The sequence below is a fragment of the Carassius gibelio genome, chromosome B22 (assembly GCF_023724105.1).
Source record: "Carassius gibelio isolate Cgi1373 ecotype wild population from Czech Republic chromosome B22, carGib1.2-hapl.c, whole genome shotgun sequence".
NCBI lineage: Eukaryota > Metazoa > Chordata > Actinopteri > Cypriniformes > Cyprinidae > Carassius > Carassius gibelio.
In genome coordinates, this window is record NC_068417.1 from 28918057 (window position 1) to 28933252 (window position 15196).

General features: G+C 37.0%; 1 protein-coding gene across 2 annotated transcripts in view; it reads left to right on the forward strand.

Moving 5' to 3' along the window:
- The window catches only part of LOC127988354 (DENN domain-containing protein 1B), a 91097-nt gene that overhangs the window by 29964 nt on the left and 45937 nt on the right, over positions 1-15196 (forward strand). For both annotated transcript variants that reach the window (XM_052591089.1, XM_052591090.1), the window contains exons 4-6: positions 6727-6776; positions 7487-7606; positions 12780-12849. In XM_052591089.1, the coding sequence (XP_052447049.1) occupies positions 6727-6776; positions 7487-7606; positions 12780-12849 (240 nt within the window). The remainder of the gene's footprint in view (positions 1-6726; positions 6777-7486; positions 7607-12779; positions 12850-15196) is intronic.

Sequence of the window (15196 nt, forward strand, 5' to 3'; positions counted from 1 at the left end):
AAGACTAGGGCTAAAGAAGAGGAATCAACCACCTCCCGCTCTGCTCGGCTCGTTTCAAGTGAAAATGTAATGCTCTGTGTCAATTTGAAACTCTGGAAGAGCTACCCCTTTAGCACTTTTCCTCGGTCCAGGGGCGAAGTCGGCACTTATTAAAGGCGCGTAGTGCAGGGTCAAAAGCGGCAAGCCAGCAGCACACGATTAAAATGTAATGAAAGGAATCTCGGTTGGAGATTTGAGGGTCCAGAGAAGGCAGAAGATTATTTTATCCCCATTGATGTGCCGTTGCATCAGACAGCTTTGCTAATAGAGAATATACGCTTTAAGCCATGAAACCTGAAAACTGCATGACCATTATACTGTATGGGTGGACCCAGCCTTATGTGCGGATCTGAAATAAGGCATTATTCAATTTGAGATTTACATTTTATATTGAATCAATTAGCAGATGCTTTTATCTAAAGCAGCTTACAAATGAGGAGAACAATAGAAGCAATCAGACCAACGAGAGAGCAACAGTGTGTACCTGTGTTTTTTTTTTTTTTTTTTTAATTTGATAGGATGGTTAACTGTAAGTATTAATTGGTAAGGTACTGGTGAAAAAGATGTGTCCTAAGCAGTTTTTTTGGGAAATGGTCGCTCAAATTGAGATAGATGCACCTCCTGCAAAGTCTGTGAGAGTGATTTTGTGCCACTTTGGGAGGGCATCAGGTGTGGTTCACTTACAGAATGCAAGCTTGTGGAGGGTGCATAAATTTGAACTAGTGAGTTTAGGTATATTGGTGCAGTGCCAGTTTTTATCTTGTAGGCAAATATCAGTACCTTGAATTTGATGCGAGTGGCTATTGGCAGAGGTGCAGTGTGAGCTTTTTTCAGCTAGTTAAAGACCACTCTCACTGTTGCATTCTGGATCAGGGGCTTGATAGTACATGTGGGAAGGCCAGATTTTAATATCATATTGTTGGCGATATAAAGTTTTTCATTTTATTCAATATAACTGTCTTTCGAAATACTAGTGCCATAAAGCATAAATTGGCGGTTGTGCCAAAAAAAAGTCTAAGTTTGATAACTACTATTCGAAACAGGGGCACTTACGACATGCAAGGAATAAAGTTGCAATTTTGAGTACGGTTAACCTTAATTAATGCTTTTCTTTGCCATGATTGTTTTATAAGATTAATCCTAAAGCATTGACAGTAAAGTTAAAGCTGTGCAAACAAACAAATGACAACATTTCTTTTAAAAAATCCATTAAATTCCAATTGTTCGAAAATAAATTAGCTTTTTGTTTTTTCTGTAACCATCAAGCTTTTTTAGAGACAAATTTGAGAAAAAATTCGAGCAAATTTGCAGTTGTGCGAAAAAATAATACTTAAATTTGCAATTACGATAAATTAAGTTGTACTTCTGAGAAATAGTCACACTTGTTCAAGAAACATTTGGAATTACAAGAAATCAAGTTGCTATTGTGACAAAACAAAGTTGCAGTTTTGAGAAGTAGTTAAAGTTGACCTTAATTTAGCATTGTGCTAAATCCGGCGCATTTACGTTCAATTTTGATTGTACGTTCATGAATATGCACTGTCCCATTTAAATAAATTGAAATTGAAATTGAAATTGAAATTCATTCAATTTTAAGACATTTAGGCAATGAGAGTATTGATCGAGTGTTCTGAGAACACTATTTTCATATTACAGATAAAAATGGCTTTAAAATCCCAGATTAACAACATTGTAGGTGTATCCAGAGTTATTTCTAGACCAGAATATCAGTAACCACACCTTAGCAACAACATTCTATCATCATGGCAGCGAATTTTGCACAGACGACCAGCACTCATGTTTTCTTCAGAAAATGTTGAACTCTAGTTTTTATTTGTAGTAGGTGAAGACATATTTGATTCTAGATCCAGTAGTGTTTTCGTCATCATAACCACAGGGCACTGCATGTGTTATGGTCACATTCTCTGACACCAAGAGAGAGAGGGACATGGAGAAAGAAGAAGCAGGACTTAATTGGGGTTTGGGGTACAGTGAACACTGACCTGTGGGGAGATTGGGTTTGAACCTGTCACTGGGATCTCTGTGCCGTCAGCATGGTGGCTCTGCCAGTCTCTCTTTCTCTCCTTCCTCGCACACACACACACAATCACACACTTCTCCCCTGCTGGAGACAGTTCCATAGCACCGTGTAGACCTGCTGGCTGGCAGAATTTTTAAAGTGCATGGAGGTTTAAAGACAGAAACCCCTGGGGAGGAATTCCACCAGCTTGGAGAGAGAAAAGGGGGAGTTTGCTGTCTCTCTCTCTTTCTCTATTCCTGTCTTTCTCTCACCTTATCTCTCTTTTCTTTATCTTTGTCTGTTGGTCTGTCTACCTGGATGCCTGCCTGTCTATATCTCTGTTCTCATGCTTTCTCTCCCTTTCCTTCCTTCTGCCTCTTTCTCTCCTTTTCTTTCTCCCTCTATTTCTCGCCACATATCTTTCACGCCCTCCCTCCCTCCTTCATCCCTGTAATGACAGAATGAAGAAATGCTTTTCACTCGCTTATTCGAAGCACAGCTTAGTTCCCACTCACAACATCTTTCTCTCTTTTTCTCCCTCCCTCCTGTTCTTAATTTGCTGTTCCCATCTAAATATTCAACTGTCACATTCACATCACCTAGTAACATTGGCTGTGTTCATACTGCAGCTGAATTTGGATTTTACTTTTTTTTTTTTTTTTCTCACAGATGTTTTTTTAATTGTAATTTTTTTAATGGGAGCCCGTTTCAGAGTAAAAAATAAAATGTGTCGCTGTGAGATAAGACGCAACTGTGCAACGTAATGTTAAAATAATGTAACCGTTATAGTAGTTAGATGATCAAGGTTATAGTTGTGAAAAATAACATTGCATTTGTACAAAATAGTTTAATTTGTGCAAAGAAAATAAACAAAAAAACAACGACAACAACATTGCAATTGTGCAAAAGTAGGTTTGCAGTTGTGGAAAATAGTTGCACTTTTGTAAAATAAATTTCCAATTTTGGAAATAGTCATAATTGTGCAAAATGTAGTTGAGAACAAGTTACAATAAGGAGACATAATGTTGCAATCATGAGACATATTCACAATTGCCAGAAATACTCGCAATAACCAGAAATAGTTTCGATTGAGAGTATATTTATTTTTTTCCCCTTCTGCAAATTAATTAATGAACTGATCTAACTACTAGATATTCATTGTAATTGCACTTTTGAAAGCAACTTTGTAGATGTTCTCGGGTATCTGAAGACCCTGTGTCCGTTTTGTGTTTTCACCATTTCTGGCTATGATCGTGCACCCATTCCTTCAAATTCGGGCAGTTTGGCTGTGGGTATGAACGTCATCATTATGCAGAAGCCGAGTGAAGCAGCACATCCCCTGATATCTGCTGCTGATGCCAGTGCTGGATCTTCTGCTCCCATCCAGCCCAGGAGAAGCTCTCTTCCTCTGCAGGGAGTTCAGGGAGGGAGTGGTAGTGTCTCCCGGTAGCGTGGGGTGGTAATAAATGCTGCTGGTGGAGGAGAGAGAGATAGTGATAGAGGAGAAGCTGTGATTGCAGGCCTCCGCAGTGGGACTATGGGGGAATGGAGACTGCTGTCTCATTGAGTGATATCCCTGTCTCAACAGTAAATAAATAATGCAGCCTGCAGAGTTCACCCTGCCTCCTCCAGTGAGTTGTAAATGCATTAGCTGTTTTATATTCTTTTGTCTTGGGAAAATGGTTGGGAGGGAGGCAGGGAAAGGGGAAAAAACAGTACAACCAAACAACAGGAACGATAGCAACTCACGTTACACCTCTTCACACGATCCGACTCTCCTCCCAGAGCTCGCTTTGGTATAGTCCCCTGATCACTTTGATGAATAGTAATAAAACAGTGAGAGAAAAAGGTGTGTAATGCACATACATACTGAGATTTAGAGCTACTAAAACCTTGAGGAAAATCGGGAGAATATTATTGGCAATGGATATGAATGTATTTGAAAATCACTTAAAGTCAACATGAAATCAAATCAGTTTCTGGTACTTTTAGAATTATTTACATTAAATCTAAAAAATTAATTAGAATAATTTGCCAACCTTGGTGTCATTCTAAAACTTTGTAACTCATTGTTTTTTTCCATACAATGAAAGTCAATTGGGTCCAAAACAACAAGATTAGACCCCATTGACTCTCATTGTATGGACCAAACATTCTTAGAAATATATCTTCTTTTGTCTTCCTCTCAGTTTGCAACACCAAGACCATTTCTTATTTAAATCAAGTAACCGCAAACGCCATTTAATGTTGACCTTAAAAAAGGTACAGGCTTTGGCGTTGCATTGGTTCTAATTATGGCTTGCAGTTATTTATAAATTTCTAGACCGTTTTAATTGCGTTACGAATGCATTCATTCAGCTAAATATTTTTGTTACAGATATTGCCTTTTATCTAGACTGAATGTTATTTCCAGAGTGAATTCCATCGCAAGTTCCTGTCAAGCAACTCGGATTGACAGCAGGGACCAGCACTGACTGGCGTCAAGCAGGCCAGACCTGCGACAACTTCTGCATCGGCGGAGGAGACAATTTTATTTGCGTAGCATCCGTTTGCATACGCTTCTGCAAAAGCGTGGCACAGCTTGGCATAAACACTTGGGGGGGAAGCGCCTATAGGAGTTAATGATAGTAGCAGTCACATACGGCAGCATCAGGCTTGCGTATGCGTGACAGCTTTACTGCCGTACAGTCATCCGCCGCGCCACGACACGGCGAGGATGTTTCTGCCGCTGCCAACGTTCCTCTCTCGCCTGCCAGAGCCTTCAATCTCCTCGCCGCTCTCTGTATCACATACTAACTCTCTCACTCTGTCTTCCCCCATCAGCACCACCGCCTCCCACCGAGAAAAACAGCAACCAGTCATCATCCGCGCCTGCATATATACGCAAACAAAAACAGACACCCTCGCGCATACACGAGCGGTGAACGATTAATTTTGTTTTAAAGGGCAGGTACGCTGATGGAAGCTGCATTTGAGCTACCCAGCTGCCCCAAAACACACCCGCGCCGTTCATTTGAATGGTCGCAGCTTGTTACAATTTTAAGCTGAGGATCACTGGCAGTTCCCCATGGCTAGTCTACAGTGCAGGACTGGCCAGACGTGGCTAACCCATATGGCTATGGAAATTCATATGCTGCTGGTGCTAGGACTTTCCCTCTGGGGCTGTGCGGGAAGGTAAAACCCTAAAGGCTGGGCATCCTTCCCCCCCCCCCTCCCTTTTTCTATCCTTCCCGCACCTCCTCTGAACCCCTGGTGCATTTCAGCCATTGTTCCAACAATCTGCCGTCACCTCCGTCATCCCCACACCTCAAACGAAACGATCAATGAGCTAATGGCTGCTAATTATTTTAGCCTCTCATCACCCTCCCCAATACGTCGGTTTGATGTCTTTTCCCTTTAAATCCATTCGTTTGCCAGCTACTGTTCTACAAAACGAATAGTTATTTGAATAGTTATTTCACTAGTTTGTCTACAAATCATTTAGTTTGTTGAAACAAAATGTGTTATTACTCTTCTAATCAATAACGATTTTCATCTGGCAGACAAAAATCCGGAGCAAAATCCCTTAAACTTACATTACAGCTTTATCTAGGGACCCCAGAATAGTATAGAGATGTTGAGACGATATGCAGCTACCAAGCAAACAATTAACAACGCAATTGAAAACATTTGACAGTGCACTAAAAATGTAAATATTTTCGTTTGGATTTTCGTTTTTCGGAAACTGTTGTACTTAATGAATATTAAGTTGAAATGAGAAACTCTTGACTAATTAACACTGTTTGTGCAACAAACAATGGAGTTTGAGAAAAGGTGCGCTTTTACGTTTCTAAACGATTGCATGTTCGAATCCCTTGGATTTACATTAGAGCTGTATCTAGGGACTAGAATTTCATAGAAGTGTGGAGTTTTGTGATTTTTATTTTATTTTATTTGAGACACTTTAGAATAAGGTTACATTAGTTAAACTACTTTCGTTAACATGAACTAAGCAAGAACAATCCTTCTACAGCATTTATAAGTCTTAGTTCATGTTAATTTCAACATTTACTAATGCATTATTTAAATCAAAATTTGTGCTTGTTAAACATTAGTTAATGCACTGTGAATTACCATGAACTAACAATGAATAACTGTATTTTCATTAACTAACATTAACGAAGATGAATAAATACAGTAATGTATTATTCATTGTTTGTTCATGTTAATTAATACATTAACTAACATTAACTAATGGAACCTTATTCTAAAGTGTTACCGAGACACCTAGCAACCATTTAGTGATGTAATTAAAAAATAATTTAATAAAGCATTCATTTGCTCATTTGTTTGCCAGCTACATTTCCAATTAATGAATATTTATTTCAAACAGAGCCGTTTGATCTGATTACCAGTTTGTACTACCAACCATGCAATTTGTTGAGAAAAGGTGCGCATTTACTTTAATAATCAATTGCACTTCTGAAAATCTGTTAGACTTACATTAGAGCTGTATCTAGGGACAAGAATATCATAGAGACATGTATATTATATCACATAATCCTCTTTATCACATCACACGCCTTCATTAAGGCTTGTCTTTGAATCAAATGTTGAACTAATATCAGTTAGTGAAGGATAACATCATTTGAATGGCTCTTATTGTCTTTTGTTTTGTTTCATTCTAGGAGGTCCTGCAGACGGTGCCTAAGTTCTGCTTCCCATTTGACATTGAAAGGTAGGACGTCCTTCATGCTTCCGGAAGAGAAGTTAATCGTTGTGTGAATTGGGAAAATGAGGATGTTTGTTTATCCAACACGCAGTCACACACGCACAAGCGGCTGTCGTAAATGACTCACAGGGTGGAGCCGCACACCTCCTTTGCTTCTGCTTCTGTTTCTAATGTCAGACCTTTCACTGAGAGGTCCGTAGAAATAGAGCACCTTTATAGAAATTAAGATCTCCGCCCCCTGTAAACAATGTTTGTTTGCTTGTCTGTCCTAACTGGCATGATGGTAGACCAGTCTCCTGAATAAATGTGCTCTTCTCACAGCGGTCTGTGTGTGTTTGTGTGTGTGTGTTGGCTTGTTTGCTCTTGGAAATGAAAAATGGAAAGCTCTGTTGTATAGTTTATGCGATGCGTGAGAAGTTCACTTCCTTTCAGCTGAAGCCTTGTTGCTGCCATCTAGTGGAGATAAACTTCACTGTCACCCTTGGTTCAGTTCCTACAACCTTTAAATGTAATGGAAATGAAATTAGTGAATGCATGGAATAGCTGTTCTAATTTTTTCTCCGATTTGATTAAATTTGGCTTTGGAATGAATGTGAAAATGCTCAAAGTTACAGTCAACGTCTAACACGGTGTTTCCATCAAATATAATTGATGTTTGTAGTTTAATCAAAAAGATGAATTAACCCCCCCCCCCCTCTCTGTTTGGTGGGCTGCAGAGTGTCCCCGACTCAGGTGGGCCAGAACTTCACTTTTGTGCTCACAGACATTGATGGCAAGCAGAGGTTTGGTTTCTGTCGGCTGACCTCCGGCTGCAGGGTCTGCATCTGTTTGCTCAGGTAAGAAATCTTTATTGATGCTTTTTTTATTCAGTGTATCATTTGCAATCATATTTTCATCTGCGTGAATAATGGTAGATTTCACGCTCATAATGCACTATTAATATATCACAAGTTTAATGGATTGAAGATACATTTCTTCAGAAATGTAATTTTTCCTGGTTTAAGGAAACCTATTCCGAATCGGTTCTAGATTCTGAGATCAAGGGTTTCGAAGCAAACGATGCTTCAAGTTAATGAAACAATAATAAACCGACAGGAAAGCTCTTTTTGTTTGTTTGTTTTTTAGACTAATTTGATGGCAAATGCTTTCATATTTTCAGTCTGAGCTGTTCCTCTGAGAATGGAAAGCTGTAGATTGAAGACTGTGTGTTACATAAACGATAAACCAGTGTATTTAATAATACAAATGCATTTAGTAATTCAGAGCAGCTCTACTGGGACATATCACTTTTTTTTTGGACAATCGTGGGTTTATCATTGTCATGATGAGCTCCTGTCGAGATCTCTCCTCCTCCCACCCCGGCCAGGATGGCCTTTGTGTGTGTGTGTGTGTGTGTGTGTTTCTCTCTTTCTCTCCCCTCGTTATTCAGGCACAGAGGCATGCCGGAGACGGTTCACCAATAATTATGCATGAAGCCCTGCTGCCAATTAGCAAAAGTCTCCCCTGTCCCTTTCACTGAGTTTTACATGCTAATTCATTTGACATATGATGTATAAAATTCATTATGCATTCTGAGTAGTTTGCATGACTTCCTTCATTCATAATAAGAAATGCATTCAAAGTTTTGTCCCTTTTTTTTTTTTTCTCTAAGACCTTAGACTTCTTTTGTTTATGTCATCTATTTGGAAAGAACATAGTCATATGTAACAAAAGACCTAAAGAAAGTTTGTTTTTCTCCCACATTCTGCAGAAGGATAAGGAAAAAAAAAAACTAAATAAAAACTTAAATCTATATATTATATTATGTATATTCACACTTTTGCGTGTGTGTATGTATATATAAAAACAAATAGTGTGTGTGTATGTATATACATATATACACACACACACACACACACAGACACACACATATATATATATATATATATATATATATAATTATTATTTTATATTAAATATCACGTGTTAATATATACTTTTTTAGATCTTTTAGGAACATAAGTAATTGTATAACTTGTACAGTTATAGGTTTTTTTTTTTTTTTTTTTTGTAAGGGGAGACTTTTTTTCTCATTCACACACTTTTACACTCTACCAGAATATAAAAGAAAAGTAAAACAGTTTGTGTCCTTGTGATTGTTGAAGTGGTGGGACTGTAAAATTGTCACCTAAGCTTACACGAGGAAGTTGCCTAATGAGAGGGACAGTTTTATGTGGACAGCCCTTTGTAGCTTTGGAGGTTTTAGTCCAGGCCAAATAGGCCAGGGTTCCTTCAGGCCAAACCACTTCAAAAACACAAGCGTTCCGTTTTACCCCACCCTCTCCACCCATCCGGCCTTCGGACACTCTGAGCGCATAGCCTTCGGACATATGCGAGACCCCAGATGAAATAGACCCCCTCTCTCTCCCTCTCGGCCGTTTTATTTGATGGCTGAGACCCGACTTGGCGTCTTCCTCAGACAGCAGAGGTTTTCTTCAGTTAGTGGCCATTTAGCGATATTTCTTTCCCTCTGCTGAACATAAAACTCAGGAAAGGTCCGGGTGTAATCGTATCTCATCCTGGGAAGGATACAAGGTGCAAGCTGACTTGCTTTTAAAGCTCCTAAATACCTCCAATGATTTAGGATGCATGTTGATTTAAGGGCCGATTAGATCATACAAGCGTATAAGGCTGTGCATTGAATTTAATACTTTAAAAGAAAGGCATAATATGACGTTAAACTGATTTACAGTGGAATTGTGAAGTCTAGGGACTTACTTATTTTTCTAAATCAGTCAAACATTTTATCTTTAAATAGTATAATAGTTTTAAAATGAACAATTTTATGATTTTTTTTCCCTCTCTTTTGCTTTAATGACAGCAGAACCTTTTCGTTTTAATTCGTGACCTATGAAAGTGTTTTATATAATTGTATTATATTTTTACAACACAATGTGCTTTTTTGTACATTTAAAAATATATATTTCCAGGTTTTAAATCCCATATTTTCAGACTTTTTTGGTCTAAAAATAGAAACCTATCAGCTGTCTTGACAAAAGTTATGTTTCGGCTCAGAAGTAGCGCTCAAGTAGTTCGCACTTACTTCTCGAAAACACAAATAAATCTTTTCTAATCGTGTCATGACCTACGCATTCCCTCATTCACTGGTGGTCAGTTTCTCTCTTTTTTTTTTTCTGGCTATCAAACCATTTGCTAGAGCTTATCTGATGCTTCTGGCTGTGGAAGCAAGGAGCTCGAGTTTGTTAGGGATTGCCAGTAAGCCACAGATAAGTTGGTTTACTCTCCGAATACACACGGCGCTAGAGAACCTAAAAGGGCCGTTGAGATTGGCTCGTCTCAGCACAGTTCACCATGATGAATGTTCCTCTATCAGAGGATTTGCCGAATACAAACACATTTTTACTTACTAGCTGTGAAGAGATTGGGCTGGGGTGCCGTGCTCCCCTCAGCCTATTTATAAAAAGTTAAAACGAGAAGAAAAATTGGGTGCTTCTGCTTTATGCCTTAAAATAAAAAATGAATGCAGGATTTTGCGAAAAGGTATTCCTCCCCGGATGTCTTCATAAATGCAGGCCTGCTGCTTATAGAGCGGTGATTTATTTGACTTTAAAACAAAAGATTTACATGCTCTCATTTAAGAGTATAATGAGTGTTTGTGCTCTGCCGTGCCTTTCTGACAAGAAGAGGCTCCCGTTTAAATCCCCTTCACATGTGAAAAATGAAGGATTAGCATCCAGGAGCCTCGCATTTTAAACAAAGAGCAAGAGAGAGAGAGATAGATAATGATTTTTCTTTGTTGTGCAATGCAGCTTGAGCAAGGTGTCGGTCGATTGCGAGATTTCAAACAACACGTCATGCTTACCAAAACACGATCGTTTATTTTTTTCCTTTTCTCATCCATCTAGAAATTAGCATAGACACGTTTAATTTGGAATAGTGTGACCTGGTTTGCGAACGTCGCCGTGCACGTCAAAATATTGGCATGTTAAGAGATGATTGTTTTAGGTTAATGGTCACCCAGACTTGAAAGTCTCACGCTTGAGCGCACGTCCCTGGGAACGCCGTGCCACTGGCCCCTTAAAGATGAAAATTTGCACTTAGTTGTGTTTTTTTGTTGTATGTTAATTCCAGTCTGCTGGAGAGCTCACTGACCCATGGAAGGATAAAAAAAAAAATTCAGCTATATGGTTCAACTGGGATCATATGATACGCTTCTTCTTTCTTAAAGATTCCCATATCTATTAATTCAAGCTTCTTCTTTTGCCAATTAAAGTAGTCAAGCATTAGCGACAAACAAAAGTCGAAGCTTTGCATTTGAAAAGAATAGCTGATGTAATCGCTCTCGGTTAAGTGTGAGATTTCAGACCGAGTCGAAATGAATTTTGTAATCACGCCTACATACGGGGAAAGAAAAAGTCAGAGCCCGCTAGCCTAGCAGGCCGCATTTCTTCACTAGATTGCATAACAAAATAAATGGTGTGTGTTCTTACAACCTTCAAGCCAAAACAACACATTGGCCGCGTTCCATCTTTAAAGGCCTGTTAACTTAGCCAAGATTCTGTCAGGCGGCAACACACACAATGTTGCAGATATTCTTGGCTAGTCATTGTGTGATTAGTTAATACACATTGATAAGGTGTGAATAATTTTTTCTACTCCTGCTAGGAAATTAATTTTTGGAAGAAAAAAAAAAAACGGTGGCTGATAGGGCAAAAATATCATAACAAGATAATTTTTTTTAAGATCACGAGTAACAATTTTATCACGATTCTTTGTCATGTTGGTTTGACTGTTTTGCAAGTTTTTGCAAGTAAATATTATAAAGACAAATCCTTTCAAGATACCTAATTATAAAAAATAATGGCGGATATTTAGGACAAAATGGGCGAAAATAAAAATCTTTGTCATTTTTTTATCTTTATCATAAAAAACAAGAACAACGATACACATTACAAATACATATCATAAAATTCTGTCATCTTTCTGTTAATTCTGTCATAGTTTTTATTTTTATACCACCATTTACCAACTAAAAACTTGTTTTAAACCCGAATGAGTTTCTTTCTTCTGCTGAACATAAATGCTATTTTAAAGAACATGTGAAAACCAAACATTTGCAGGTCCACAGTGACAGCCATATAATTTATTTTCCTACTTTCAAAGTTAGTGTGGACCAGCGACTATTTGGTTATCCACATTCTTATAATAATATCTTCTTTTGTGTTCAGCACAAGAAAGAAATTAATACAGATTTTGGACAACGTGAGTAAATAATGACATACTGTCCCTTTAAGAGCTTTATGCATCTAATATAAAGGCATATACATATCTCTCTTAGCTGTTTATTTTTTATTTTAAACATAATCAGCTGAGTCTATATGTAAACCTTGTGCATTTTGACATTATAACTTAACTTATAACATGATAACTTAATAATCAGGCACTGTTTAACCAGTAAGGCTTTAAAGCAGATGCAAATAATGTACTTTTGTGATTTCCAGAACTGCAGCTGATAGAATGTGCGCTTTAGCACGATAGCACAATATTTCTTCAAGAGCAGATCAGTGAGACTCATTTTTTAACGTCCATTATCAAAAATAGTAATATCGCACACCCCTAACAGTGATGTGTAGTGCGAAGATGAGGTTCAGGTTGTGCATCTGGGCGCAGCATGCTTGTAAACCATCCCATCCCTGGTTTATTACAGTCTACGGTGGACCACTAGTGTTTTTGTTGAAGAAACCAAATACTTTTATATAGCCCGCTCCATGGCAGGAATGCTTAAAATGCAAGTGTCAGCGAGTACAAAAAATGTGATAATAAGGTTCACTGTAGTCAAAAATGCTCTAAAGCCCACCAGGTTAATAGTCAAGGTGAGAAAGATTCGGCTGTGGTGGATTTGAGAAAATTATATTCCTCTTTTGAACGAGGCTACAGTGTTATAGCTTTTTCCTTGTGAAGTGTTTTAATAAATAATTGTTCATTGCAGTTTTCTTTTTTTTTTGACAGTTATATCCCATGGTTTGAGATTTATTATAAGATGCTAAATACCCTTGCAGACTACTTATCAAAGCACCAGGTAAGTGGAGGGAATCTTTAACTTGTCTTCACATGGAACAAATGAGCACAATTACAGTACACAAGAATAAAAAGATTTACACAGAAATGTGCATTAAGTCTTGCCATTTAAAACTATAATTAATGTGATAATTTAATAATAGATTTATGAGCAATTTAACACATTATCACATTTTATGCATCCTTTTTTTAACATCATCTAAGATAAAGTTGCACATTTCTGAAAATGGTTATTATTTACTCAAAAGTATGCATTCAATGCTGCAATTTACACAAGAATTAAAAGTTAATAAAACCCGTTCCTAAATGATCACTTTTAACACACATTTTTAAATACTCTTACCCTTGGAAAAAAAAAAGAGGAAAATTATAACACATAAGAATGAGTTTATAAAAGGTTAACAAAAATTTGCATTAAATCAGATCATCTATGTAAAACAAATATATTAAAACATTTTTAATTACATTATTAAAAGCAGATTTTTCTTGGTACAAACTTACTTTTTTTGAAAACACTTTTTTTTTTTATTATTATTATTTTTATATGAATATGGTTTTATGAATTCTTTTACATTCTTAAAATATCACATTTCCTGTACATTTCTAAATAGATTACTTGGATAAGTGAAGGGAAGTCTTCAGTTTCACATGGAATTTTTTTTGCAATATTACATCATCATTTATTAAATGTTTACACGAATTAAGAATTACATTAAATGTTATCAATTTTGTAAAATGAATGCTCATGAAAACGTAAGAAGGACAAAATGTTACGTACGTTAAGAGTTCAAATTTGAATATAAACAGATCAAACAGTATCTGTAATAACTGTAAATATTTGTAACTGTAAAAAAAGTTTTCTCTGTGAGGTCACTGGTTGATTGCACAATGCCGGACCCCTATTGAGCCAACGGCTAATGTCACAAATAGCATTGAAATTACCCACGTTCCTGCCATCCAGCTTGTGAGCCAAAAGTGCCACTGCTAAGCAAAACTTCAGTGTTTTGTTGTGTGTAAAGACAAAAGAAGAAGAAAAACGTCATCTATAATCCGTCTCAGCGAAACCGGCACAGTTGGTTGGTTGCGCTTTGCTTTGCAGTGTTGTTGACATTTAACAGACCGAGCATCGAACAGGAAGTCAGTCCTTATGATATACGGGAAAACAAATTGTCAGGAAAAAACACTGTGCCCAATTTTTTTTTTCTGAAAGTTTCACAGCAGTAGGAGACGAAGAAAAGTTTGGATTAGGAAAAGAGGATGGAAATATTAAGCTTGCATCAAATGAAAAACATAGTCTGTGTGGAGCCAGTGTCTAACTGAAGGACTCTGAGTTTCTCTATCAGTCTGTTATCGTTCAGTTATGTGTAACGGAGCCGCTGAAAGAGAAGTGAGGAAGTCCAAGCCTCCTCTACACAAACAAATCATGGGCTGAGTACACTGGAAGTCACGGGGGTCAGGAATTAAGCCCTTAGATCCTCGGTGTCATCGACCCATTCCGTTACCAAAAATATGCATTTTTCACATTTCATTTTGTTAATTATGTGAAGTGCATTCTATTTAAATATATGATTTTTATTCAAGGCATTTAGCAGATGCTTATTCAGTGCAACTTTCAAAGTCATTTAGATGAGACCGTAGCGGTCAAGAGATGGTAAAGCTGCAATTCAGAAAGTTATGCTACTTGACACAAATAAACAGAGTACACATTGTACAAACACACAAAAATTACAAATAAGAACCCTATAGAGTTTGCTTCGAAACAGTAGACAGTGTACTGTTTAACAATGCAATATGGTGGGGGTGGGGGGGGGGGGCTATTTAAATAGTAATATAGTAGATAACAGCAAATGAAAAAAAAACATTTTGTACAAATTATGTGCACAGAAATTTGACCACAATTCTGCAATTTATGTAAGATTTTTATTTGCATTTGATTTGTATCTGAAAATGTTATATAAATAGTTTTTGCATAGGATATAAACCAAAATTGGCATGAAATGTGGCAATATTTATATTTTGTACCAGTAGTTATACCAAAATGTGAATTAAATGTAAGTTTCTTTAAAAATGGGCCTTATTTATGAAATGCAAGCACAAACAAATGTTTACATAATTAATAAAACAATTTCTAAGCAAATTGTTGCAATCAATTTAGTGCATAAATTTAGATAAGAATGAATTTATGAACAATTAAAAAAATAAGTTGTGCCTAGTGCTTTTTACTGTCTGTTTAGATAGACATTTGCATTGAGAATGTTTTTGCTAATAAAAGCATTTTAAAATAATAATGTTTTAAAATAAAAATAATTATAACATGTATTTATGTATGTATGTATTTATTTATTTAA